At 47.9% G+C, this 27,988-nt stretch overlaps 2 protein-coding genes across 4 annotated transcripts; both read left to right on the forward strand.

Moving 5' to 3' along the window:
* The first annotated feature begins 584 nt into the window (after window positions 1-584).
* Window positions 585-14,296, forward strand: INPP5B (inositol polyphosphate-5-phosphatase B). Of its 3 annotated transcripts, XM_027886686.1 has the most exons (22): window positions 585-708; window positions 854-933; window positions 1,334-1,431; window positions 1,800-1,829; window positions 2,286-2,396; window positions 4,904-4,997; window positions 6,111-6,281; window positions 6,996-7,097; window positions 7,477-7,591; window positions 8,194-8,310; window positions 8,496-8,683; window positions 9,191-9,302; window positions 9,446-9,555; window positions 10,185-10,320; window positions 10,843-10,953; window positions 11,582-11,744; window positions 11,896-12,131; window positions 12,302-12,421; window positions 12,790-12,874; window positions 13,210-13,337; window positions 13,576-13,687; window positions 13,939-14,296. In XM_027886686.1, the coding sequence occupies exons 1-22, from the start codon at window positions 652-654 to the stop codon at window positions 14,061-14,063; spliced, it is 2,601 nt and encodes an 866-aa protein (XP_027742487.1). In that variant the 5' UTR covers window positions 585-651; the 3' UTR covers window positions 14,064-14,296. The 3 variants fall into 3 exon arrangements, with proteins under 3 accessions (XP_027742487.1, XP_027742486.1, XP_027742488.1); XM_027886685.1 differs by lacking the exon at window positions 585-708 and having other exon boundaries at window positions 717-933; XM_027886687.1 differs by lacking the exons at window positions 585-708; window positions 854-933; window positions 1,334-1,431; window positions 1,800-1,829; window positions 2,286-2,396 and adding an exon at window positions 4,246-4,263.
* Window positions 14,297-14,458: 162 nt separating this feature from the next.
* Window positions 14,459-26,454, forward strand: MTF1 (metal regulatory transcription factor 1). The gene is made up of 11 exons (XM_027886689.1): window positions 14,459-14,548; window positions 14,789-15,253; window positions 19,534-19,772; window positions 20,214-20,345; window positions 20,879-20,952; window positions 21,469-21,602; window positions 22,155-22,232; window positions 22,909-23,011; window positions 23,550-24,103; window positions 24,915-24,981; window positions 25,070-26,454. Exons 2-11 carry the CDS (start codon window positions 14,840-14,842, stop codon window positions 25,462-25,464), a joined length of 2,190 nt encoding a protein of 729 aa, XP_027742490.1. The 5' UTR covers window positions 14,459-14,548; window positions 14,789-14,839; the 3' UTR covers window positions 25,465-26,454.
* The last annotated feature ends 1,534 nt before the right edge of the window (window positions 26,455-27,988 follow it).

A 27,988-nucleotide genomic window follows, 5' to 3' on the forward strand; every position in this document is an offset into this window, starting at 1 on the left:
TGCTGGAGGGGGGAGGTGGTGCAGAGCTGTCACTGACTAAGACCATTCAGATTTTCCATCTCTGGACCTACGTCCCCTGTGTCTGTGCAAGGAGCCGATTTAGGCCAAACTCTGTTTTTACAGTACAAAAGACTGGTGACATTTTACAGCATCTGCTACCACGATCTGTACTAATTTATTTGCATAATAACCTGGCAGCTCAGAAGTTGGCTTCTGTGCTGGGTTGTCTTGAAATTCAACAAAAAATAATTCAAGCTGCTACTTAAAAGAGGATATCTCAGGATTTTCCTCGGAAATTAACTTTTTCCACATCTGCCGACCCCAGAGCTTCCTCCTCTCCCTCTCCCCTTCCTGCCGGGAGGGGCCAGCCGCAGGCCGTGCTTCCCCCGCCGCTCGCATCCCGCCGTGCAGCGGCCGCTCGGCCGCCGTCCACCCCTCCCGCCCCGTTATTTCCGGCGGCTCCGAGCCCCGCCCGCGGCCGGTCCCGGCGCGGAGCGATAACGGAGCGGCGCCGGTGCCGGCCCCGGCTGGGGGAAGGGGAGTCTGGGGGCGCCGTGTCGCATCGTGTCGCGACAGCCGCGCTGAGCGCGCCGCCGCGGGAGTCGCCGGGTCCCGGCCCCGGGGAGCGTCATCCGCGCTGCCGGGACCGAGATGGACCAGTCGGTCGCCATCCAGGAGAGCCTGGCGGAGGGCGAGACCTGCCGGATCGTATCCTTTGATGGCCCCCGGTGGCGCGGAGCCGTGCGGGGTGGCGGGGCCCCTCTCCCTGCTCCCTCCGGTTTGTCCCCGCCGCTCTCTGGCGGGGTCCCCGCTCCCTGCCGCTGTCCTGCCGTTCCTTGACCCGCGGCCGCAGGCGGTGCAGGGTCTCCTGGCCGCGGGGGAGAGCGTGGAGAGCCGGCTGCTGGGCCTGGTGGAGCACCGCGGGCAGCACGCGTGGGTAGCGGAGCGGGGCGGACAACATCTGAGAGACGCGGGAGCTCTGCGGGTCCCTCACGAGCGTCGGGAGCCACCTGAGAGCCTCCTCCCATCCCAAGGGCTTTTCATCCAGGGCGGTCTCGTAGGGCAGCGGTTTGAAGGCATGATGCCTTGATGTTAGGGGTGGTCACTAAGAAACCCCAGGCCCATGAGCTGCTCTGCTGTGCTCTGCCAGTAATGTGAACACGGTATTTAAGTGATGGGGTGAGCAGATGGGTGGGTACGTGGTCGAGAAGTTACTTTGAGGTTTGCGTGAGGCTGCGCTAGCAGGTGCTGCTGGGGGGACGGGGTCTTTGTGTGCCTGCAGATGTGCCAGAACTGAGGAGTCTTTGCCTCTGTGTCGGCTCTGTGCTTGCAGGATCTATGTGTACACTCACCGGCGGATGGCCATCACAGCTGAGGATGTCTGGCTGGAGAGAGTAATCCCCCTCACAGATGGGTTTTCAGTGGAAGAAGGTACTGACACACTGTGATGGCTCAGTGGCCACGGCCAAAGAAGAGGATGGAGGGGTTTGGAGTGCATACTTTGTTGTTCTGCTTCCTAAAGTTTGGAATCCATTCTGCCTTTTTTCTTTAGTTTGTAATCCCTGGTGACACTTGTGTGTCACATGGCATTCCTGGCAGGGCTGTTTGAGGTTTGGAGCACCTGTATCCCACCAGGCCCCAGCCACGGCCCCTGCCTGGCAGGTTCGCTCTCCTGGCTCTGTTCCTGAAAGGAGCATTTGGGGCTGGAGGAACTTGCTGAGCTCGCTGACCTCAAAGTATCAGCACAGCCTGCAAATCTGTTGCATAGCTTTCAACTGAACTTTGTTTTACTTTTGCAGTTGTACTTGACAGTGACCGTCACGTCATTGGTGAGTTCTGTGCATGTTTTTAGTGCCTGTGTCACAGGTGCTCTGGGCCCTGTGCCAGCTGCAAACAGTGAGGCAGGACTGGGGGCTCTTGTCCTGGGGGGGAGCTTGATAGGGTGGGGATTTGTGTCCTGCTGCTGTTGGGGCACTTGCCATGCTGTTGGCCATGGTTACTTAGTGCTAACAAGCATCAGCTAACATCTAGCCCCATTCAACCAAGGCAATGATTTTTCCAAACACTTTTAAACTGCTGCTGGAAAATTAATTATTGTCACTGAACAAGAAGAATAAAAATTATTATAAATGGTCATCTTTATATTTTTAAGTGGCATTCTTATGGGGAGATGTTGCCAAAGGCTGCATGCATGTGTGCGTCCACCACTGTAGAGTGGAGAAACACTCGGTTTCTGAAGGCTTGGCAGCATGACCCACAGCAGCTCTTTCTCCTGATGTTTCCAGGCTCTGACGTGACTGTCCAGATCAGCTCAGCAGACGAGCGGCTGACCGTGCGGCTGCCCTTTGGCTCCCACACGCGCACGTTCCTGCAGGAGCTCAGCAGGTGCAGCCCAGGTACGAGCTCTGCGGGTGCAGCTGTGACGGGGGAGGGTCCGACGGGCCAGGAATGTTGCTTTTGCTCGCCTCTTCTGCGTGTGCAAGAGCAGCGTTGGCCTGTGCTGAACTTCCCTCAGCACTCACCCTTCCCCCGTGACGATTCCCCATCGTCGGACGGCTCGGCAGCGACAGTCGATGTTTTTTTGAGGGCAGAGGCGGGTGCTCTGGGCCGAGCTGAACGGGCTCTCGGGGGCGGGCCGGGGCGGGCCAGAGCGCACGCCGGGGCCGGTCCTGGCCGGGGGGCCGGGCCGGGGCGGCCGGCGGTGCCGAGCTGCGGCGATGTCCGCGGGCGGGCGGGCGGTCCCGCCGAGGTGAGCGCGGGGACCCGCCGGGGCGGGCGGGGAGGCCGCGGCCCCGCCGGCGGCTGTCCGGGGCGGCGTGGCCGGGGCCGGGGGCGGGAGGCGGAGGGGCAGCGCCAGGCTCGGCTCCTGCTGTCCCCGGGGCAGTTCCGCAGCGGGCGCGGAGCCGCCGCCGGGGTCCGGCGGATTTGCGACCCGGTTCCTGCGCCCAGCTCGGCTCCGCCGGTGGGCACGGGCTGCGCCGGCCCCGCCGCGCCCGGGGCCGTTTCCTGCTTTGCAGAGTGGACGTGTGAGAAGATTCCGAGCTAAAGCAACTCCTGGAAGTCAGTATGGGACTCAAATCCTGAATGTTGCCATTTCTGCTGTGTGCTGCTTTGTTTAGGCTGGGCACCTCTCACTGCATGAAGACTAATTTAATTCTCCCCTTTGGACACTATGTATGGATCCTGCCTTATCCAGGAGATATATTTTCTTGCTGTAAAGCAGTATAGTATAATGTCGCTGCACATTCTTAACAGGAGCGCCTTTATTACTGCTTAAATCTCATTTAACTGCAAATCCTGACCAATTGAGACCTGCTGTAATCTCTGCACATAGCTCTGTATTTCTGTGCTCAGTTCAATTATTGAACAACGTTATTATTCCTTCAGAGTGCTACCCTCTGAAGATACCTCTAGCTACAGCAATCTGTTACTAGATACACATTTATTTAAAGGAAATAGCCCTTTTCCAGGGCTAATCTCTTTCTTAGGAGAATCCTATCTAAAGCTGATTTCCACCCATGAGGTTAGAATGCAGGGTATCACGTGTGACTGTGATCTTTGGATCACGTAGCAGCTATGTCAAAAGTAACCATTGTCCACTGAGGTGAAAGTTCAGGTTGGTTCCTGTCACTCTTGAGAGACATTGCATGGTCATTATGGGGAGAGCTTGCAGAGGTCCAGGGACTGAGCTGACCCATGGAGAAAATGCTGTGTCCCAGCTCCCTGGGCCCATGCTTCCCAGGGCATCTCCGTGTGCTCCTGGTCAATGCTGCATGACTTGGGCTGCGGGATCTGCAGCGAGATTTGAGTCATGTGCTCTTCTGCATCAAGCTCTGATAAATCCTCTTAGTCTATTCTCAGAGGGTTCTTGGGCAGAAGAGGTTTGTCAGGCTGAGAACTTGGCTAGCTCTTGTCAGCTGGTTTGTATCCCGAGAGCCTGGGTGAAGTACTGCGAGTTCTATTTCTGGTTTGCGCTCTTGTCCTGCAGAATGTTCTGTGACAGCAATAACATCTTAAATTTTTCTGGGTTGTGCTTGAAGGAGAAGCTCAGCTGAATGCCTAGAATCTGACAACCTTAACAATTTCTACATCATTATTAGATTGGTGTGCTAAGGAGCATGATCTTAAGATTACTGTTTGTGCATCTTAAACACAGAAACTCACTCCTAGAATCCTTCTTTTTTAACTGTTATTTTGCCGCTTGTAGGAGCAGAATATTGTAACTGAAACAAAACACTGAAAGACTGCTCAAATTTTGCTAACGTAGTGTTATGCAGTTAGTGTCACACCTGTGGTGAGTTAGATTTGTGTGGTAGCAGCCCGTTACTGTTTTAGGAGTGCAGTTAGCATTAAGGCAGATGTTTCTGCTGAGGTTCAGTGGGTCCATGGGATGACTGTACTGCCCAGCCTCATGGGGGAGACAGCTGTGCCTTGCTGGGTATTTGCAGATAGGTAGAAACCCATTAAATGGTACTGCGATGTTTGTTTGTTTCCCCTTTTTCTTCCTTACTTTGTACTTTCTGTCTTGCTTCAGAAAGGAAAAATCTGTTATTAACATACATTTTTCAGATTCTCAGGGTAAAACCCTGGATTTTGTGCTGCTAAATCCTGCTTTGGCTTAGCTATGTAAGGGACAGCCAGCAGCAAGCACTCCCACAGCAGGCAGCAATGGGTTCTGTGAGTTCTTCCTCTGCAAGGGAAGCTGCATCATCACAGAACAGTTGGGCCAAAGTGAGCTAAAACTCTCAGATAACTGAAAGAGAAAAAGCAGGGCACTTTGTTTTTCCACACAAATCTAAATTATATTCTGCCCACAGATTTTTACCAGTGTTTGTATAATCGTGTTGATAAAACGAAGAACACTTTGTGTTTAAAGTGAAACTTTGTGGTTTTTTTTTTCCAGAAGTGGTTGGCTCTGAAGGTATCAAACAGAATGGAAAAAGGGCCGCATTCAGTGAGAGCTGCAGCCACAACACCACCGACAGAAGCTCTCCCAGGTACGAGGTCTTGGGTGGTGTGCAGCTGAAGGGAGCTGTGCACATCAGCCCTTCGTGCAGAATGGAGTGAGGAGTGACAGTGGTGGCAACGTTTCTGTGCCAGTTTAGCTGTGCCTCCCTCCTCAGAGGGTCTCTGTGTAGGGCCAGCAGGTGACCTCTGCACCCCCACATAGCAATTGTGTAGCTGCGTTACCAGCTCCATCAGCCGTGGTGGGTCAGTGCACAGAGGAGGGGGGTCTACAGAAGAAGTTGGCAACTTTTTGAGATGAGAATCTGCAGATTCAAGTTAAGAGAGAAAAAAGTTCAGCATAAGCATGCTATCAAAATGTTAGTGGAAATTTCATCCCAGTCCCTCAGAGACAGCCCTGCTAGTCCCCTGCTTGGGTATACTTTGGCTGTTCAGTGGGACAGGACCTGCTAGCATTGCTTGTTTTGAATTTAGAGAACTTTGGCTTAGGGCCACCGTGTCTCATAGATACACTCTCAGTTACAGTTTCATTTTTCCAGGACTTTGTGCACCCTGCTGCATATCCTTCAGAGTCTGTGTGCTGTCCTTGGCATTGGTGTGCAGGTTCTGACCTTAAATTTGTAGCATCCACTTGCTGGTGGGAACTCCCAAGCTGTGGCATTATTGTTGTTGCAAAAGGAGTTTCAGAGCCAGGAGACACAAAGTAAAATCATCTCTACCTCCACCCACTCTGGGCAGAGCTGGAAGTTTTCCACAGAAGGCTTTTTAAACAAACACAGTTCTTCATTCTCCAGCTGAGGTCAGAAGGGCTGAGCGAGGCACCAGGAAATGAGATTTCCATCTCCTTGCTACAATAAGCAGGGAAAGTGTACAGGTTTTGTATCAATATCCAGGTGTGAGTAAGGCCTGCTCTGCATTGACAGGCTGCACCAGAATAGGGAAAACCATTTAGTTAAACTGGTTTTGTCTCGAAATCTGAACCTTGCTAAGAAATGCTCATTTCAGTCTTCTTGGCTTATCCCAGACATTATCTGTCCTTAGTGAATAGAAAGAAAAATGTGAATCAAGGACTTGGTGGCAGAAATGAGTTAGTTAGGCTGTGTGGATAGCCTGGGATTCATCTACAGTTTTGCTTGCATTTACAGGCAAAACAAACTCAAGCCTGAAGTAAGAACTGAACAAGTCCAGCCTTCCCACATCATGGCTTCGAACAAGGCCTCGATCTTATCAGAACCAAAGTTTGGACTGAGAGATACTATTGTTAAATCTCAGCTTGCACAAATGGAGGATTCCTACACGCACATCCAGAACTACAGGTAATGATCATTCCTGAGAATTTATTTTTGTGGATTTTAAGTTAGCATAGTCTGTCAGAATAACTCCTGTCCCTTATTTCATCCTGTGTCCCCCCCAAACAGGAAACTCTGTACAAAGGTATGATCCATACTTTCCAGAACTGTTTTCTTTCCTCATTTAGGCATTAGCAGAACAGAATTTCATTCATGTCTCTGTCAAGGCTTGCCTCATGGTTCTTGTGGAGAAAATGGCCTTCTTGAAATCACTTTTTTCTGTGCTTATTTCAGACAGTGTCCAGAAATGCATCAGCTCTGTGCACTCCAGCCTTCTCCCTCCATTTCTGTCCACTACTTATCCATGTAGTTGTTCCAATAAGCTCATAAGAAAGAGCTTGGGTAAAATATATAAATAGGACTAAAACTTTACTGTATTTGAAATAGTTTTATGCCTCTCATTCTGTGAATTTATCATTTCAAACTGCTACTGCACAGCTCCAGTCTTATTTTTATTTTTTTCATTAATGCTGTGTATCTGTGTATACAATGTCCTTCTGTAAAACGTGTCTGTAAAGATGCTGCTGTTAAATCATTTTAGGGATTTAAACTTTGTCACATTTTCTTAATTTCCCCTGGAAATATGTTAGTTATATGTACCAATAAGTACTTGGCTAATAGCACTGGTATTTCCTGCGCTCTGGAGTTTGCAGCTCCGGGATTCAGTCACTGTCTTTGCAGGGTTTTTGTCGGGACCTACAATGTGAACGGTCAGTCGCCCACAGAGAGCCTCCAGCCCTGGCTGAGCTGTGATGCTGAGCCTCCAGATATTTACTGCGTGGGGTGAGTGTCTGTCCCTGGCCCATTCTTCAAAACCTGGGCTGTGCTGGTGGATCTATCACAGAGAGGAGCTCTGCCAGGACACCACAGGGAGGTTGGCACTGCTGTAGTGCATTGCACAGCTCAGGGTGGGTGTATGCACAGCCAGAAAGGGCTGTTGGTTTGGTAGGGTTTGGCCTCTCAGTGTTACAAAATCCTTAATGCTATTTGATGTAATATGACAGTAATTAAGCTCTACATTTAACATACCTCTACAATCAATGTAACTGAACTGGAGTTTTCAGTTATAAATTGAGTATGAATTGATTTAGTTCTTTCCCAGAGGAAAGCACTGGAGAGTTATAAACAAGTGCATGCATCCATGGGTTCCTTCCTCTAACAGTTTCCAGGAGCTTGATCTGACTAAAGAAGCCTTCTTTTTCAATGACACACCGAAGGAAGAAGAATGGTTTAAAGCTGTAACTGATAGTCTTCACCCAGATGCCAAATATGCAAAGGTAAATGTGGCTTTTGGGGAGGTTTGAGTGTGGAATCATTTTCCACTTGGGCCTCTTTTCCCTTTGCTTTCTCTCATTCTCAATGGCTGTGTCTTCCAGAGGCTCATGGTCTGCAGGCTCTGCGGGTGCCATAGGTAGTGTTGCTATGCAGGTGCTGAGGTAGGGGCAGGACAAGAACCAGAGCCAGGCTTCCCCACATAAAGGAAGCTCCTGCTGTCTTGGGGGCCTAGAATAGGCAATTCCATAGCTTCTTCCATGTCTGTCTCCACAATGCATGGTGGAATGAGTCGTGAAAGTATTTTGGTAGGAATACTGCTCCTCCTCTTTAGATCTGCTTCATCTCTTGTCTCTGTTGTTGAAGAGAAGCTCCTTGCATGGGCTTGTCCTTGTGCTGAGACTCCTGCTTTAGGCTTGAACTTCCTCTACTGGGATATTGCTCTTGGGCTGTGCTGCTGGGGGCCTGTCCTGTGAGCCCAGCTGGTGCATCGGATGATCCTGGAACTCTCTTCTTGGTGGCCCGTGTTCTGTATGGGGGGCAATGTGCCTTCTCTCAGCAAACCTCTTCCATTCCAGCATTTAATGGACTATGGTCTGTTTTTCAGGTGAAGCTTGTGCGGCTAGTGGGAATTATGCTCCTCTTGTATGTGAAGGCAGACCTTGCTTTGAACATCTCTGAGGTGGAAATTGAGACTGTGGGAACTGGAATCATGGGAAGGATGGTAAGGATGGCAACTGTGCACAAGAAGGGGTGAGATTTTGGAAGAGTCCCTTTCCTTGGATGCCATGGTTGTACCTCCAGCTAAGGGCTGTGGCTGCCTTTAGAAGCAGATAGCCCTATCCCTGTAACTCATTTGTGGATTCATCTGCGGTGTAGAAGCTTCTGACCAGTGTCTTTGTCTTTCAGGGTAACAAAGGTGGTGTTGCCATCAGGTTTAAATTCCATAACACCAGCGTGTGCATTGTGAATTCTCACCTCGCAGCTCACACGGAGGAATATGAGCGGAGGAACCAGGACTTCAAAGACATCTGCTCTCGGATGCAATTCTGCCAGTCGGACCCAAATCTGCCCCCTCTCACTATTGGCAAACACGAGTATGCTTCCCATCTGGCTTTGGGAATCATGGCACGTGGCATGGGAATACCTTGGGAACATGCTGTGGTTGAGGAGGGGTCCCCAGTGGCCTAAATGTCAGCTGAAAGGGCCAGAAATGCTTTACCTGGTTTGGAGAGTGCTCACCTGCATGGTTCTGACAGGCTGCTTGTTGCCTTATGCTCTCCAGGCCTTGTTTTATTCTCAAGCATGGAGTGGGAATGGGGCAGTAATCAGCGTTGATTTCCCTAACTGTGGAATAGTAACAGCAGCAGTCATTAAGGGGTAGTGACAAATATGCAGAACGGTGATTAAAAACGGCGAAGGTAGAAAATGTAGTTTCTCTTTGAAGTGTTCACTCTCGTTGTCTCTGGTGAGAGCAGCCCCAGCATGCACGGGGTTGTGATGGGGAGAGAGAGCCCCAATGTCTGGTGGAGCTGCCACCCATGGCTGGGCTCCAGGGGAGCCTCAGGTCTCTCTGCACATTCTGGGATACATTTCTCTCTCAGTGTGATCCTGTGGCTGGGGGACCTCAACTATCGGCTGGAGGAACTGGATGTGGCACAAGTGAAGCATCTCATAGAGGAGAAAGCATTTCCAGAGCTTTGCCAGTATGACCAGGTACTGGTGTCTCACCTGCCTGCACGTGGTGCTGAGGGTGCTCAGTACAAACTGCACAACTCCTTGGCCTCTCTTTTAGCTCATATGGGAATTGTGCTTGAGCTCACCTAAAATGAAACTTTTTGTCTTTTCTTCTTCCATAGCTGAAGAGGCAAATGAAGGCAAATGCAGCCTTTGAAGGCTTCACAGAGGGAGAGATCTCTTTCCAGCCAACATACAAGTATGATGCTGGCTGTGATGACTGGGACACAAGGTACAGTGTTCGCCTCAGATGTGATGCCACCAATGGCTGGTGCTAGCTCTGAAGGAATTAAAAGCAAGGCTAGAAAAAATTGCAGGTCTAATGGTTGTAAGTAGGAACAGTTCTGAGATTATTGCTGGTTCCCTCCCCTGGCTGCAAAATCCATCTCCAGTTTACATCTATTTATGTTGCTTTTCTTCCATTGCTATTGTCAGATACTCCTAATAATTTTTTCCCAGGAATAATGCTAAGAATAATCCTACTGGGTTTCCTCTTAGTTAGAGGTGTTCAAAATTAAGGAATGAAATCTGTGCAGCAGTCAGTGAAAAAAATAAAAGCAAACTTTAAACATAGAGCCCGAATTCTTATTTTTCATGGCTCTTATGGTCAAAAATATCTGAGTATTGCTTTGTGTGTTAATTGTATTTTGCACTTTTGAAGAAGGAGGAAGTAAAACATGAGCTAGAGATACCTCATAGTAGACAATCGAAGTTTTTATATCTATTCAAAGAAACTGATAAAAATACCACTTTGATAGAGAATGAGCTCCAGGCCATGGCAGGAAACCCTGAATCCCTGGGAGAGCAGTGTTACTGCACCTGAACTGTGCCTGGAAACTGTGATCTTTCCCTCTGTTTTAGTGAGAAGTGTCGTGTTCCAGCGTGGTGTGATCGGATACTCTGGAAGGGGCAGAACATTGCCCAGTTGAGCTATCGCAGCCACATGACTCTGAAGCTCAGTGACCACAAGCCAGTTAGCTCCATGTTTGATATTGGGGTAAGTATGTCAGTGCTGAAGGAAATAACTCTGCTGACCTTGTCCTCTGTGTGAGGAGAGAGGTTCTTCTGCTGATTTCCCTCTCCTGCTCTTATGGCATCCCCAGAGAACAATGGCTTGAAAGGTGGGCTGGATCAGATACGGAGATAGGATTGTTGGTCACAGTAAGCAAGGGCTGTGTAACTGATACTCAGGTTAATCCAGACAATGCCTGAATATCTGAAGGTGTTCTTTGAGAACACAGTAGTGTGTTGTGAAACCTTTTTTTTTTTTTTCTGAGAATTAGAAAAAGGCTGATCTGATACTGACTGAGTGGCTCTTGTTAATTATGGCAGGGTCCTTTACTGTTGGATCCTGAGAAGATCTTGGGGCATGACTGCTCCAAGTGGCTCTGCCCATTATGTGGGTTTTATACTTTATCGTGCTGCTAGAATCAAATCACTTGCCATGTTTCCAGCTGTGTCCCAGCTGTCCTGCAGAGGCACAGCAGATGCCAGCTGCTGTGGTGTGTGTCCTTTTCAGGTGAAGGTTGTGAATGAGGAGCTCTATCGAAAAGCCTTTGAGGAAATAGTCCGCTCCCTGGATAAGCTGGAGAATGCCAACATTCCCTCGGTGACGCTGTCCCGCAGAGAGGTGGGGCATGGCCATGTGCCAGCACTCCCTGAAGGAACTGAGCAACCCCAGACCCCAGCAGTAGAAGATGGATTCTAGAGCCCGGGGTCTGGTTCCAAAAACTAGAATATTTTGACTTGCGGCTTCTCTCTGTTTACAAGCCCTAGGAATCTTTTTTCCCGTTTAGATGCTGGTAAATTCCGATCACAGCCCAAGGCTGAAAGGCAGGGTGTGTCACTCCAGAGGTGGGGAGAGAGAAAGTAAAAGGGTGGTTTGTGACCTTTGCTCTGACTTGCTCTTTGAAACATAAAATGTAAAATCTGATGGATTTGGAGAAGGTCAAAGACCAGTATTTGCTTTGTGTGTTGGGGACTATAAGGATGAGCCCACGATACATTTGAGGCTACAGCTACCTCACTCTCAATTTCATATTTGAGGGAAGCATTTGTTTTAAAGGGCCCACTGATGCAAAGGACTTTGGCATTCAGAGTAAGCAGTTGTGATCCTCTGGAGTCCTGGAAGAGATGGGATGTGGGAGCAGAGGGTTAATCTAGGTGTCTTGCTGCTTAATGATTAAACCATGGGACAAGAATTGCTGCTGGAGCTCGGCAAGGTGAAATGGCTGATGTTGACTGACATTTGTTTCTAGATCCATTTTGTGGATGTTAAATACATGCAGCTGCAGGTAGAGAGGTTTACAATTCGCAATGGCCAAGTGCCCTGCCAGTTCGAATTCATCAGCAAACCAGATGAGGAAACCTACTGCAAGGAGTGGCTGATTGCTAATCCCAGTAAGGGCTTCCTGCTTTCAGGTGAGCTCTTTGTTTCCTCCTGTTAATGAACTGATACTGTCCACTTCTGGCTTAGTTCTCTCTTCTCCTCTGAGAGTGCTGTGCCTGTTAACAGGCTGCTGGTTTAATATCGGTTGTAACTGATTCTGGGTTTTTTATCGTCTTCTGGCAGATGCTGAAATCACAGTTGAACTGGAAGTGTTTGTTAATAAATCAACGGCTACTTGCTTAAACTCTGGAGAGGAAAAACTTGAAGATATCTTGGTCTTACATCTTAACAGGGGGAAGGATTATTTTCTGTCTGTAACAGGCAATTATTTGCCAAGTTGCTTTGGGTCTCCCATCCATACTCTGTGTTACATGAGGGAACCAATCCAGGACATGTCAGCAGAATCCATTCGGAGACTTGTGAGTTAAAGACAAGATTCCTTTCCAAACCCACAAGAGCCTTTAAAACTGAGGCCTGTTTATTGTTATTAACAAGTTTCAATGCTCAGGTATAAGCTTTGTATTTTTACTGAGCTGAATAAGAACTTGTCTAGCTGTTTGTTTCCCCTCCCCACAATGCTTTCCCTTAGACCCTGATGCCACTAGAGAAGAGTGATGATCCTGATCCTGCTCAAGCTGAAAAGCCTATGGACATCCCAAAAGAGCTGTGGATGATGGTGGATCACTTGTATCGCAATGCTTCCCAACAGGTTGGCAGTGTTTGTACTGGAAACACAAAATGAGCTGCTTGGGTTTTTTGAGTTTTGAAGAAGATACTAGTAATAGCAATCACTGTGAGCTGGGGGTGTTTGGCCAAAGGCCTTTGGAGATAAGGGATCTTGGTGCCCTGGGTTGCACTGTCTGGTGCTGGTGCCTGTGCTCTGTGTGTGCAGGCATGAGCAGAGTCCTCCTACACTGCTTTCACTGCAGTGCCACAGCCTTACTAGAGCTGCTTTTGGTGAGACTTGTGTGGTAACCACCAATTTGGAGAGATTTTCCAGGCAGATTATAAGGACGTTGCTCTATTTACCCAAAAGTCTTCTATTTTCCTTGGACTGACCAAGGGTTGTCTTTGCAGGAGGACCTGTTTCAGCAGCCAGGCCTCAGATCTGAGTTTGAGCAGATTCGAGACTGTTTGGACAAGGGAATGCACGATACCTTCTGTATCCTTTTAGGTGATGCCCAGGCAGGCTCATCGTGTTGCAAGGGTCAAAGCTGAGAAAGGTTTTTAAATTGCTGTATCTCCCCTGGGGTAGCTGAGCTCTGCAGTTCCTGTGGCTCCAAAAGCCTCTGCCCGGTCCTTGTGATGCTGATGAATTTCACAAGGGTCCAACTGCCAACAGCAGCAGCTCCCCGTGTGGAGTCCAGGGCAGTAACCCAAAGCTGTGAGCAGTAGGAGGAGGTTGGGGAGACCTAAGCAAAGGTTCATGTGTCAGCAGAAATAGAACCAGCCTAGATCCTGCTGTGCTTGCCTCTTCCTTAACCATGTTTGGATCAGTGGGCAGCAACCACTCAGTGGCAGAAGCCCTGCTGCTGTTCCTTGAGAGCCTCCCTGAGCCAGTAATCTGCTCCAGGTTCTACAGCACCTGCCTGGAGAGTGCCAGCAGCTACTGGCTAAGCAGCCAGGTATGGCCAGCTTCCCTTAGGGACTGGCTCAGGGAGGGGAGGTAAACTGGTCTCTGTCACACCATTCACAGGGTTTTGCTCTCAATAACTCAGTCATTTGGTCATAGAAAGGATCTGGAACTGGTGCTTCTGGGTTATGAAGAGCTGTTGGCACTTGCAGAGGGGAGTGTTGGGAGTAGGTAAAGCTGGAAGCCGTTGCTGTATCTGCAATATAAATGTTGGGTTTTTCCCTCCTCAGATTATCTCTAGCCTGCCAGTGTGCCATAAAAATGTATTTGAATATCTGATGGCATTTCTACGAGAACTACTGAAAAATTCGGGGAAAAACCACCTGGATGTGAATATTCTTGGTAAGGCAATCACAATAACCTCTCTCTTCAGAAGGGTGACAGAACACTTCCCAGCTGAGTGCAGTCATGGTCTGCACTGCCTTGAAGCTTCGAATAGTCCATAGAAAAAAGCAGGAACCTGGAAAAGCAGGGAAGTGACCCAGAGGTGTGGGGGCCCTAAGGTTTGCCCCAGCCCAGGCACTGTGCCCTGGGGTTGGTGGGATGGCCCCTGATGTCCTGCTGCTCTCACTCTGTGTGCTTTTGCTCTGCAGCCAGCGTGTTTGGGGGCCTGTTACTGCGCCCTCCCCCCGGACATCCCACCCCTGACATAGCCGAGAAGAGGAAAGCCCAGCAGTTTATTCGCCAGTTCCTCGAGAGAGAAGACAATTCACCATGAATTTCAGATGCAGCTAATCTGGATTTTTAGATATCAAATTACTGTAAAAATATTTTTTGTACATTATATCAGCTTTTTGGTTTTTTGGATATGACAGTATTTTATACAATCTGTTGCTTTTGAAGTCAGAGGTCAGGCAGTTTGACACCTGATTATGCTGTAAAGTATATAACATTTCTAAATAAGCTGTATCTAGACAAGCAAAAAATATAAAAGCCGATATTTACACTGTATTTTATTTAACTTGTTTGAAAACTCGGGATTTTTAAGCCCTCGCTATTTAAATAAAACGCTCTGGAGCCGTTTCGTGTTGTGGGCCGTGACTCGTGTCCCGCCGCCAGGGGGCGCGCGCCGCGCCCGCCACCTTCCCATGAGCCCTCGCGGCGGGCGCGGCCCTCCCGGTGGGCGGCGCGCGGCCGGAAGCGGAAGTGAGCGGCGCGATCATGGTGCCGCTGGGGCGGGGAGGGAGCGGCTGCCGGCGCCCGGTGAGCGGGGGGGACCCGGGGGGAACCAAGCCGACCGGGGCGCAGGGGCCCGGGCGGGACACGGGAGCGGCTCTGCGCGCGGCCGGACAGCGCGGGGACAGTGCCGCGCTTGGGGCGGGCCCGCGGCGCTCGGGCCGACCCGGCCCCGCCGCCACCGCCCGCCCCGGGGCTGCGCCCGCGAGTGGAGCCGGGCCTGGGCCGGTGGAGGCGCCTGACCCCTCGCCCGTCCTTGCGTTGCAGATGAGTCGTTGTGGCCGGAGCTCCCGGTAGCGCGGAGAGAGGCGCGGAGCCATGGGCGAGAACAGCCCCGAGGGCAACGTCATCTACTATGAGGTGGAGGAGGACGACCTGGCCCAGGATGACAATATGATGAGGTTTGCTGACAAAAATGGGCTAGTGTCCTCCTCCTCCGGGACGGTCTATGACAGGACAACTGTGCTCATCGAGCAGGACCACAGCGTGCTGGAGGAGGAGGAGGATGAAGGACAGTGTGGTGAACACTTGCCTTTTTTACCAGAGGGTCATGAAGAAGGATTTCATTTAATAGCAGATCATGAAGGAATGTCCCAGGGTTATGTGCAACACATTATTTCTCCAGATCAGATTCATCTAACAATAAATCCTGGTTCAACTCCCATGCCCAGGAACATCGAAGGAGCAACGCTCACTCTGCAATCTGAGTGCCCAGAAACCAAGCTCAAGGAAGTGAGTAGCTAAGTGTGATCTTGGATTTGTGCTTCTTGTCAGTGGTTTTCATCTGGTGACCTAAAGGGTTTGAAAAGGTGTTTTTCCAGAGCTGTTTGCCTGGGGACAGCAGGAGTTCTGCTTGTACTCCAAGGTTTTTGTGTAATGGAGTGAATTGCCATCCACTAAATCTGCTCTATGTGCTGGGCAGAACAGTGTCCCAGCAGAGCTGCCAAGGCTGTCCCTTTTCCTTCTGACTTCACCTGGGAACCTGCCTGGAGGCACCGTGTGACACTGGATGGCAGGAGGGTGTGGCACTGACAGAAGTCAGTGGTGTGAGTTTAGTGATCTTCTGGATTTCTTCTGGTTGAGTCATGTGTTTTCTGAGTTCCGAGGTAACTGAAATATTCTGAGCTCTCCTACTCTGAGGTTGGCCACGTTCTCTAGAGAAGCACATCCCGGTCACAGTTAAGGGCCAGGCCATTGGTGGGAGCTGGAGTACCATACTTGAGATGCCAAACTGTAAATTGCTTGTAGTTTTATTGTGTCACTCACTGTGAAACAGAGAGGAGAATAAGGGAAGATTTAAGCTGCCATCTGTTGTATTTTGAAAGTTCAGGTCAGCCTACACAGTTAAAATGGAGTTTACTCTTAGTTGTGTTTTACTGATGAATTTTCCCTGCACGCATAGTGGTGAGGGCTTCTCCCGTAGTTCTTGAAAAGCAAAGGTGACTGACACCAGCATAGGGACAGCTTTGTACTCCTTCTTTGGCCCTTCTGAATTAGGCAACGGCTGATGCATCCGAGTATTTGTGCCAGCGTCAGTGGTAGCGGCACTGTGTAACCACAGTGAGAGCAAGAGAGCCGCAGCACCAAGCCCTGGCTGTGCCCCTGAGTCCTGGCTGTGCCCACTGAGTGATCCCATCAGCCCAGAGCCGCCGTTACCATGGTGAGGAAATGGGGCTGGCCAGGGTCAGCTCTGCAGCTGGGGAACTTGTGGACCGAGGCATGTTCAGCAAGCCCATTTGAGCCTCCTTTTGTCAGTTATCCGTGTCAGCAGCTGCTGCAGCTGCTCGAGTGATTCCCTTACTCTGTCAGTCATGTCACTACTTTCTCTCCTCTCTGTGGGACCCAGAGCAGGGGGTGGCAGCTAAACAGGGTCAATGGCTGCATGTGCAATTAAATTGACTTTATCTTTTCACCGTTCCTTTTTAAAGAAGGCTTGTAAGACCTGGAATTTCCTGATGAAATCCTTTATCTGAATTTATTTTCCATTTCTGGAATTAATTTCCCAGAGCAGGGCATTGACACCGTAATGTGAGGGCAGTGACAGTGAGCCCTGAGCATGTGTGTCACATCTTATGAAAGGCTTTTTGACCTGCTGTTTCAAAGGCCTAATAAGTTGTCTGAAGATGGGGAAGGGAAAGCTCTAAACCTTCCGAACATCTGGCTTATCTTTGAAAGCCAGCAGCGCAGTTCTTTTGTATTTCCAAAACATCTGCAACAGTTCTAACACTTGAGATAACTATTTTAAAGTCTTACATCTTCATGTCAGTCTTAGATGTTTAAGAAACCAAAGGGTGTTTTACGCTTTAGTTATTTTTAACTTCTTTTTGTTTTATTCTGCATCTATCACTAATTCTGTTGCTAAGAACTAATGTGATTACAGTTTTGTATTTCAAATTCATTAATTTTTTTCAATGATGACACAGAAAAATCAGCCATTTAGGGGGAATGTTGTAAACCCGGGAGGAGTTAAAGGCAAACTGAACAGTTAATGTAGACTTTGCTCGAGGGTGTCAGGTTCCCCTAGTCCTTTTGGGTATTGCTCAAGTTCCTGTTTCTGAGGTAAATGCTGGATTATAGCTCTTCAGCGTCCCCTGTGCCCCTGGCAGAGGCAGCAGCTCACTGTCCCTGGCCAAAAGCCACAGCCTTTGGCCTTGAAGCACCTGGTCCCTGTCTTGCTGTCCAGGATTTGGCCTGTGCTACCTTGCTTGTTTTCTGTTTTGCCTGTGTGCTGAGACAGCCTGGAGCTCTTGCTACTGCACCTGCAAGGCTTTCAAACCAATCTGATATTTTGGATGTATAATAAGTGCTTATTTGATGTGCTACTGTGAAAAGAGAATTAAATGCTTCACATGCTTCACAGAAAGGTTTCTTTTGCTCAGAATGGTGGTGTTGTTGCTGCTGCCTGCAGTGTGCTCGGATGGGCTTGTGAAATGAAGATTTGGCCCTTGAGGGAGGGGGAGCACTGCAAGGCCTTTGTCAGAGTTCAGGTCATGAAACTATCTTCCTGTACATATGAGCAGTGACAGCTGGGAACCAAATCCTTAATCTGTAACGAATAATCATTATTTCCTTCTAGACCTAACTGTAAACACCTAGAAAGCTTAGCAGACTCCTCCCTTGATTTTCAGTTCCTGCCTTTGTCAGATCCCTTGTGTACCATGGCAAGTACTGTGGAGAATGTCCTGTAAAGTGTTAATTTCCAGCTGCCTTAAAGCTCTAACAGGGAACATTTACATCAGTACTGATACAGAAATTGTACTGGATCTGGCAATCCCTGGGGAGAATAATGTACCTCTCCTCATCCAGTACAACATGCTGTCTGACCTTGGTGTGTTACTGGTCTGGGCTCCCATGTTGTGGCTGACTCAGCACAACCAAACTTCCTAATTGTCTTGTAATTGTGCTGTAGTGCTTGGGCATTTATGGGTAACTTCTTCCTGATTTAAACTATAAATTGAGGGCAAGTTGCTTTACAATGAAATTATTGTTTCCTTCTCTGTATGGTGCATCTAAGAATGCCGACTGACCAGATAAAAATGCGAAGGGATGAATTCCCCACTTCCCCTGGCAGGCAGGAGCTCAGCCATGCCTAGGACAGCAGGACTCTGGCATGCCTAACAGAGACTCAGGAGCACAAAATGTCCTCTGTTCCTTCTCCTTCCCCAGCTCCATGTACTAAGCATGACATCACGTGGTCTGGAATATTCCTGGATCAGTTGGGGTCAGCTGTCCCAGCTGTGTCCCCTCCTCACTCTCTGTGCACCCCTAGCCCCTTGCTGGCAGGGCAGAGTGAGAAGCACTAAAAAAAAAATCCGTCTCTATGTTATCAACCCTGTGTTCAGCACAAATCCAGAACATGCCCCCTACTGTGAAGAAAATTAACTCTACCCCAGCCAAACACAGCACATTACAATATTTCTGTGCTTTGTGTAATGGTCCTTTGTATGTCCCACCTGCTTTAAAATTCTCCAGATATGAAGATTTTGTTGAGGGAAGGTTAAGGTGGATGCCAGCCTGTTGAAGGAGCAACAAGAGACTACAGATTAAGATACAGGAAAGATCACTCAGCTAAGTCCTTTCTTGGGCTCCTCAATCACTTTTAGATGTTGAGGTTTCTGAACTGCAACAGTCAAACAAAAGCCATTGGTCTGATAAGTCAGTGATGAGGATAAATTTATTCAGGCAGATCAGGTGACATATTCCTTCCGCTTCACAAGAGAGGATGAGGTTTCATTAGGTGTTACCACTTGCACACTGGAAGCTTCTACATGGTCCCTTGTGCCTGTTGCAGAAGGCAGGAAGGTACCAAATCTAGTTTGATAGGAAACTGTCCTGGGAATCCCAGTGGCTGGCTGGGAAATCTGTAACACCAGTCCTTGGGTAAAAAGCACCTGGTTTGATCTGTTACACTTCAGGCACTCACTGTTTCAGTGACCACAGAAAGGAAGAGCATAGTTCAATGAGGTCTGTTTTTGGAACAAGTTGAAATAATAAATGAACTAGTGGTTAGACCATGAGAGATGGTGAAAACTGTGTTTCTCATTCAGAGTGCTGATGGGAATCCAGCACACAGGGCAGTGGTTTTGACGATTGTGACAGTGCATCTTCCCTTGTCTCCATTCTCCACAAATAAGTAGCTCTGCTAGGAACACCTGAGTGAAATTGCAGGGGCTACACATGGGGGTAATGGGCAGGTTTCAATGGCCCCTGAATGTCCTTTCCAACTATTTTATCAGATTTTTAGCTAGAAACCTTTTGAATTCTGTTTTTTCTTTTCCCCCTTCTGTTGGATTCCTGTTCTGCAGGGCCAGCTGCTTTCCTGTGTGCCACTCCTTCCTCATGAAGCGCAGCAGAAGCGTTGTTATCTGGGTATTCAATAGCAATAAATTTTTTTTCCTGGGCTTTGGGGTCAAAATCTGTTGCGTTGTCTTTGATGTCTGACGGCAGTTCTGCCCTCTCTGGGTTCGAGAAATGATTAAAAGTTATTAAACAATGCAGCATTTTGTCCTTAGGTGAAGCGCTACCAGTGCACCTTTGAGGGCTGTCCCCGCACCTACAGCACTGCTGGCAACCTGCGCACGCACCAGAAAACCCACCGCGGGGAGTACACCTTCGTGTGCAACCAGGAGGGCTGTGGCAAGGCCTTCCTCACCTCCTACAGCCTCAAAATCCACGTTCGAGTGCACACCAAGGAGAAGCCATTCGAGTGTGACGTGCAGGGCTGTGAGAAGGCATTCAACACACTGTACAGGTGAGAGGGTGTTCAGCACATGGTATAGGTGGGAAGACTCTGGCGAGTTCTCTCATAGGTGTGGCTGTTGCTGTTCTGCAAGTTGCATTGCTTTGTGTCTGAATACAATTGTTTTACTTCTTCCAGGTACAGGTATGAATATAAACCCTTCAAATAAAGCAATGTTGTCCCAAGAGTAGGATGGCAGAACTGTGGTCGCATGCTTAGCTTCTTTATATTCCAGTAGCATTGAACATGGTGCACGAGCACAAGGGATTCTCAGACTTGCTGGAGGACTTTGTAACCGATAGCAGTCACTTTCATGAACTTGTTACCTTCCACTCAGGATATGTTAAGCCTTTGATCCTGTCCTGTACATTTGAAGGAATGGCTTGTTTGCCTCAGGCCAGGGCTGTCTCATCCTAGCAGTTTTAAGAGGGATTTTTTTGGCATGTTTTTTAGGTTGAAAGCACATCAGAGGCTTCACACAGGGAAAACATTTAACTGTGAATCAGAAGGCTGCAGCAAATACTTCACAACGCACAGTGACCTGAGGAAGCACATTCGAACACATACAGGAGAAAAGCCATTTCGGTGAGTTGCTGGGTAGCAATTCTGGCTTCTTTGGGTCTCAGATAATGGGGCATCTGTGCCAAAAGGCAGCTGTTACTTCTCTGAATGGAAAGGTGTTCTCATGAGACATGAGTGAGGGTGGCTGGCTGGCATTGGAGCATGTTTGTTCTTGAACTCCCACAGCTGCCTGTGGGTGCAGGGACTGTCCTAAAAGATGAGAATAGTCAAGGTATTTTTTTAAACGTAAAATATTGTGTACCACAATGAGCATCTTTTAAAACACATTGCTGCTTTCTGCTGCAACGCAATGTGTGTGTATTCTGTGAGGAGGCCTCCCAAATGCTGACTTCACGCTTGGATTTTAAAGTCCTGCTCAGAGCCCTGCTATGGTCTGGGTGGCATGCACAGCAGCTGCTGGGAGGTACTTGGTTGCTAACACAACTTAGCTTTGGGCCTGCTTTTCAGAGTCCTGGGACTATGCAAAGCATAATCTAAGGTTATAGCTAATGCATCAAAGCAGGCTGATGCTGACTCTCCTGTGATGCCTCATTCAGGTGTGAGCATGATGGCTGTGGGAAGGCTTTTGCTGCAAGCCACCACCTCAAAACACATGTTAGGACACATACTGGTAAGTCCTAAGGGTTTTATTTATTTTCTTTAATTGAGCTCATTCAGTTTATACTAATGCTCTGAATCCTAATATGAATTTGTGGTTACATATAATATGGGGATGACGATCATGTGACATGGATAAAGGCAGGAGGGGATGGCATCCAGGGGGACCTTTGCAGGCTGGAGGAGTGTGCCCGTGTGAACCTCACGAGTTTAGGAAGACCCAGTGCAAACTCCTGCACCTGTGTCAGGCCAATCCCGATATGCAATTTATGCAGTTATATTTATGCTTGACAGGTCTTGAGTTTAATGAACGTGTTTCACAAACGCTTCAGTAATGATGCATAACAAATATGTTGTGTGTCGGTTCTCATGGTGAAATGGAAGCCTTCACCTCCAGAAATGCTGAATGCATGAAGGGGCATTAAACATCTTGTTTGTGTGCAATATTATTGCCCTTTTGGGTGCTTTAAAAGTGTGTATCTGATAGGATGTTCGTAAGTCTGTTAAATGTGTTTTGCGCTGCCTGTAGGGGAGAAACCCTTCTTCTGTCCCAGCAATGGTTGTGAGAAGACTTTCAGTACCCAGTACAGTCTCAAGAGTCACATGAAAGGTCATGAGAAGGGACATACCTATAATGCACTTCCCAATAACAACGTGTCTGAGGTTAGTAGCACTTCTGCCTAGTGCTTCTCTGTTAGGTGGATATAACCCATATCTTGGGGAAGACATCATTTGGTCTGCAGCTTGTTCCAAAGTTATAACACTTAAGAGGGAAGTTTTCAAAGGGAGCTATAAGTACTCACTTTGCCATGTGTGCTGATGGTCAGTTGTATCCAACAGCTTGCTCTCTTTATGTGTGCTTTGGTTGGAATCAGTACCTTGGGGTAAGCGTGTGAAGTAGAACAGATACCAACTGTGAAGGTTTAATTTTTTTATTTCCGATAGGCTGATTTGTTCCTGTGTTAATTTAAAATTCTGGGTTATATGAGTTTTTGGAAGTAATGTGACGGAGATGTTAAGAATCCTTGACAGCTACTACATATCGTTTGCTTAGAAATCCTGCTCCTTTGGTTTTAGAACTGAGTCCTGGTTTCCCATATATGTAAAAAAATTCTATGTAGGCAGAGTTGTATGGACTCCAAAAAATAATTTTAAACATTTCTGACATTATTCTTTTAATGTGTAACTCAAATCAGTTTTTTCTTTTTTTTACAGGATACGAGCCACTCACTTTGTCTGAGTGATTTAAGCCTCATATCAACAGATTCAGAATTGCGGGAGAACTCTAATCCAGTGAGTTACTGTCCTGGAGTTGCCTCCTCCTCATCTGAGTTTTGCTTTTTTCCTCCAGAATGTGCAGTGCTTAGTTCAAACTGCTGTTGAAGGCTCTACTTTTTCTTTTTTTCCCCCACCATAATAACGTTCTTGCTTCTTGATAAATGTTCACTGGGCTTAAATTTTACATAGGGGAAAATTAAATGCAGAGGAGATAGTGTCATTTTTTGGGAGCAGGGTGCAGCTCTTGTATATGATCATCGAGCAGTGTGGGTGACTAGAAATGCATAGCCCAGGATGGAATCTTAAGTTCAGCTACTTTTTTCCTGCTCCAGAAAAGGTTCTGCAAGCAGCCAAGAACAAATTAATGTCTGTTTCTGTTTCTGACTGAGTACTACATGAAATTAGGGTTAAACTAAGTGTGGATACAGAGGAATATATTTTACTTTTGAAGGAGTTAATTTATTTTTGTAAGGATTTGTTCATTAAGTTGGTAAATTTGATTATGGGTAATAAAAACTAGTTGTCATTTTACAGCAGGTAAGTAAAATATGTTACCTTACCTGAAGCGGCTGGTTCATTGGAAAAGTGTTTCTGACATGCACACACTGCTTGAGTGGGGTTTTTGCAGAGTTTATGGAGACCTGAGATATAACATGGTCTGATGTCTTCCTCTTGGTGTTCTATTTGGCAGACACATGGACAGGACCTCAGCACAATCTCACCAGCAAGCATCTTTGAGTCTATGTTTCAGAGCCCAGACCACACTGCAAATCACGACGACTCTCAGCAGACAGGTACCAGTTGTATCCGCACTGCTGTAAGAGAAAAATTTTTGACACCTCTGTGTGCCTGTACCGAATTCAGCATTTCAGGCTGAAGCTTATTGTAACTAAGAAGCACAAAGAACTTGAACTTCAATACTGAAGTTTGTTGGGATGCACAGTGTGCACAGACCACGTGGCAGTCAGCGATAGGGGAGGTGACCCAGCATGTTGTCCTGCAGTGCTGGCATTGGAGCTCTCAAACTGCCACACCAGCCTGTTTTTAAGGTTCTCACCTTCACAACCAGGCTGATACAAAGCTTCTCAGAGAGAGCTGATGAGGCTCTCAGGCTGTGTGTAGGGCTCAGTGGTACCAGTCTCTTGAACTAACACATACTTTTAGCTTTCACTGTCTAGGGTTGATTTTGAGCACTAGTCTGAAGATGGGAACGTAGTAATGCATCTTTTGGCAAAAATCCATCAGTTAGCCGATAAGTTCATTGAAAATGCTGTTTATTCAGACCTTATGAGAACTGATGTATTTGTATTTTTTCTGGTGCTTTCTTGGCAGCTTCCTTGATTGAAGGGTTTAACGGTGACACGGACTCGGTCGCTGCGGTCCCGCCCCCGGCAGGAGATGCTGCGTCGTTGTCCCTCCCCCTGGTCCTGCAGCTTGGCCTCTCCGAGCCCGCACAGTCAGCACTGCAAGCCTCAGCAGCACCTGCTGCTCCCTCCGCCATAACACCCAGCTCACAGCCTGTGTTTGGGAATCCTGCAACTGTTTTACAATCCCCAGAAGTGCCTGTTCCTCACAGCACACAGTTTGCAGCCAGTCACCAAGACTTCCTGCAGCACACCCAGCCGCCGCCGCAGCCCATCGTACAGGGACTGTCAGTGGTTGCTGGGGCTCCTACCCCAACAGCCCCGAGTGCCGCTGAGCCCCTGCCAGCTGTGGTTCAGACTGTGCCTGTGGGTGCCAACCCCGTTCTGACCAGTAACCCCACTATAACCATTACTCCTTCTCCGAGCACCGCCATTCTGCAGTCCAGTATTGTCATGGGAGAGCAGAACTTACAGTGGATCCTGAACGGTGCCGCTGGTTCCTCACAAAGCCAAGAACAAATGGTCAGTACATCCAGCACAGCTTTGGAACAGCTGGAACTATGCCTCCTAGCACCCTTGCTTTTGAAAAGGGAGGAGGTCAAACCTGGATAAACCCCAGGATGCACTGCTGTATAATGCTTGTCATGTTACCATGTAGAAACATGTCACCAGTGCAGCCCCTGGAACAGACAGAGAAACAAATAGAGCATAGAGAAATCCAGGGTGCAGAAAAATCTTCCTTGCTTCTTTCCCCCAGTGTTGGGCTTCTGCTGGCAGGTATCAGCTTGGTTTATCCAGGACAGGGCACCACCCAGCCTGAGGACGTATGTGGGGCTTAATCTGTTACTTTTGACACATAAAAACACAAAAGACTCTGTAAAGGTTGCGTTTAGGCATTTTGTAATCTCTGTCTATGCCTAATTTACCCTGATAAAGATAATGAAAATTATTTTTTTTGAAAAGAGAATGTTTCTGGTTCTCCAGGAAATCTGGATAGCTGAGACTTCAAGAGTTTTGTCTTTGACAGTACTGGTGTCACTTCAGGCTCTCAGCTGCAGGTGCACTTGAGTGGTTGCAAGTACAGCAGTGTTTAAGAATTCAGTCAGTCAGTTGTCAAAACCTACAAGCTGAGTTAGCAAGCACATAGTGCAGGGGATGTTACTCCCCAACTTAAGGATCACTGAAACAATACTTTTGGATAGCCAGAACCTAGCCCAGTTCTCCTATGTGTTCTCTTTGGAATATGTGTATAGCTGTTTAGGATTTGATCAGTAGAAATTTGATTTGAGTTGATTCACAGATTTTTCTTGTTTTTCTTTTTTTTCCCTTAAAGCCACAAGTTCCAAAAGTAGTAGAAAAGGTGTTTTTTACCACTGCATTACCAGTAGCTGGCAACACAGGTAAGCATGACACTGAGCTAATTTAACAAAGTCTCCCTGCTGTGAAAGTATGTAGTTCCATTGTGTTTTGTCTTTGTTTCACCTTCAGGAAACCCTGTTCAGCAGATTGGTCTCAGCGTTCCTGTCATTATAATAAAGCAGGAGGAGGCCTGCCAGTGCCAGTGTGCCTGCCGAGACTCTGCCAAGGACAAAGCCACTGCCACTGTTAAGAAGGAATGTTCCTCACCTGATTCGAAAGCTTTGGAGCAGCCAGCACCCCAGCTGCAGCCTCAGACCTTTCCTTCCTCCTCTGCTCCTCCCTCCTGTGGGCAGAGCAGTCAGATAGTTAACCCTTCAGACTCCCAGACTGAAACATTAAGTGCCATGGATGTATCGGACTTCCTGTCCCTCCAAAGCCCTGAAACCCCATCTAATATAATTCCAATTGAAGCACTACTGCAGGGTGAGGAAGAAATTGGTTTGAATAGCAGCTTCTCTAAGTGAAGATGTTCCAGAGTTTCCTTTGCACCTGGAGGATAAAACCCTTCTCCTTAGAAGCAGAAACTGAAGGATTGGTTCCTATTCCTTCCTCGTTGGAAGTTTTGTGGCTTATTTCTGCTTCACAGGTGGCATCTTAGTCACATCCCAGGTACATCCACCTTTGAGATTCTATCTAAAAAAAAAAAAAGGTAAAAAAAGAAAAAAAAGAAAAACCTAAGTTATATATGAACTGTTTTGGCTGCACTGTCTGTCACTTTTGCTTGTCATATGTGAACACAGAAGTTAAGGTTACTCGTGTGCAAAAAGATTTTAAAAAGGAAAAGGGGGGTTAGTTTGTTTCCAATTGCACATCACTTATGTTTGGGATTAAGGTACTGGCAGCAAGTGGGTCTTTGTTACAACCTCTTGGGTCTATAATTTTCTCCTGTCTCTTGTGTCTATACTAAGCATGCACTAAAGGGGAGCCCAGGAAAGGAGGCTGCTGGGGGAGGAAATGGCATTGCTGTGGAAGAGGATTTATCTGCAATATGATTGGAATGCAATTGTCACATCCCTGCTGGGGAGCTGGTGCCTGGGTTGACTGTACTAATGCTGTTACTAAAGCCTGCAGGAACTTTGGGGGAGTTTATTTTGGCAGGGCACAAGTACCTTGTTCCCCTTTTAGATCTGTTCATTTAATTCCATTAGGACTCAAGTGTGTTGCAGACAGTGTGTCACAACACGGAAGCACAGTCGGAGCTGCTGCTGGCTCCGGCTCCAGAGTCTGTTTTCTGTGCCTCTCTTCAAAAGGGTGCAGTGAGTCCCAGGTGTGGTCAGGTTGGTGCCTGCTGCTCTTTTGATTTCTTTGGCTCTGTTCAGCAACAAGTCATCATCCTAACCCCAGGACTGTTGAATCAGAAGCACGGTGCCTTTGCTGGTTACTCTCATATTTTGTGAAGAACAACTCTAGGAAAATTTTCAGAAAGATTTAACATAAATTAATTTTTAATTCAGTGAGTCTGTCCTCCAGCTGTCCATAAATGCTTCCTTTTTTTCCAGTGAGCTATATAATTTCTGCCTGACTCTGTCTCCAGCCTACTGCAATGCCAGTTTTTTCTGCAACGGGGCTATTTCTTGACTAAAAGATGTTACGCAACAGAGTAGTTTTTCATATCAAACTGAGAGTCTATATTCTAACCTACTCAGGGTAAATCAAATCCAACCCCCCCCTTCCACCAAAAAGCCTGTAATGTTGCAATAAATGCAGTCTCATTCTAAATGGTTTATTTATGCTGCATTATTTTAAAAGATGTAATTTTAGAGTGTTTCATCCATCTTTCTGGCTTTGGCTGTCAGTCATCTTGTGTTAAAGGAAAGAATATGAAATAGTCTTTATTCGGTTTACAGTGTTGTTGTTAGTGAGATACAAAGATAATGACTGTAAGCCAATTAGTGGGGAGTGTCCCTGCACTCAGCTTAGGAATGCAAACTGTAGTGGATAGAGATGTTTCACTCTTTGTGTTTGATCAGAGCTGCTCTCTGTACCTGTGTGGGAGAACTCTGTGAGTGCTGCTGGGTAATCAGCAGATGTTTAACTCCTCTGTGTAGCCTGAGGACACCACTGTCACTCTGAGATGGGATAGTGGCTTCAGGGACCTCACGGTGCCGTTCCTTTGGGAATGTGCTGCCCCAGCGTGGGTGGAAGGGGGCTGAAGGGAACTTTCCCCTCTTGGACAACTTGCTTCCAGTCCAGTGCAGAAGGGTAATGAATGCCATGTCCCGTGAGGGTGAGCAGCTGTGCCAGGAGTGCTTCGTGGCCAGGACAAGCCATGTGGCTGTGTCGGGGCAGAGAGCTCGGTGTTGGCAATCGCGGGGACGAACTCGGGGGTTCCCAACACGCTGGTGGTGTTTCCTCTGGAGGTGTGGCAGTGCTCTGCAGGGCTCTCACTCTGGGTCCTGCAGCAACAAGGGTTTTATGCATGAAACACAGATTAACAAAGCATTTTGTGTTTTATTCGTGTAATGGTAATCCCTGCAGGGCTGCAAGGTGTAGGCCCCTTTGCTTTTCTCCTTCATTTTGTGCTGCAGTTGGGTTGCAGGTACCAAGAACTGCTTTGAACACACAAAAAAATAGTCCCCAGCCAGCATGGCTGGGACTTTCCTCGCAGGGATGAGTCTCCTACCAGCTCTCGTGCACAGAGCTCCACTTGGGAGGGGGGCGAAGAGCACCTGAAGCTGTGTCGAGGTCCTTCTCGTGCCCCTCACTGTGGCCTCATGCCTTTCCTTTGGCATAGTGCAGCAGTGGTGTTCGAGGATGAGTGGGTATGGGGGTGTGCCTGTGGGAGACTGCTGATGTGGGAGTGTGGAGATTCCCCTGGAGTTGTGGGGTTTTCTCTGATGGGGACAAGTGTCCCAGATGTGGCCTGCACTGTGACAACCGGAGGATTAAGCAACCTCTTCTGAGCTTTTGCAGCCTTCAGGGAGGTGTGTTTACTTTTGCTACTTGTGACTTAGTCCACCTAAAACACTCTTGGTTGGACCAGAGAGC

Source organism: Empidonax traillii, unplaced genomic scaffold (assembly GCF_003031625.1).
Source record: "Empidonax traillii isolate 1590-97213 ecotype Southwest subspecies unplaced genomic scaffold, ASM303162v1 scaffold192:size804837, whole genome shotgun sequence".
NCBI lineage: Eukaryota > Metazoa > Chordata > Aves > Passeriformes > Tyrannidae > Empidonax > Empidonax traillii.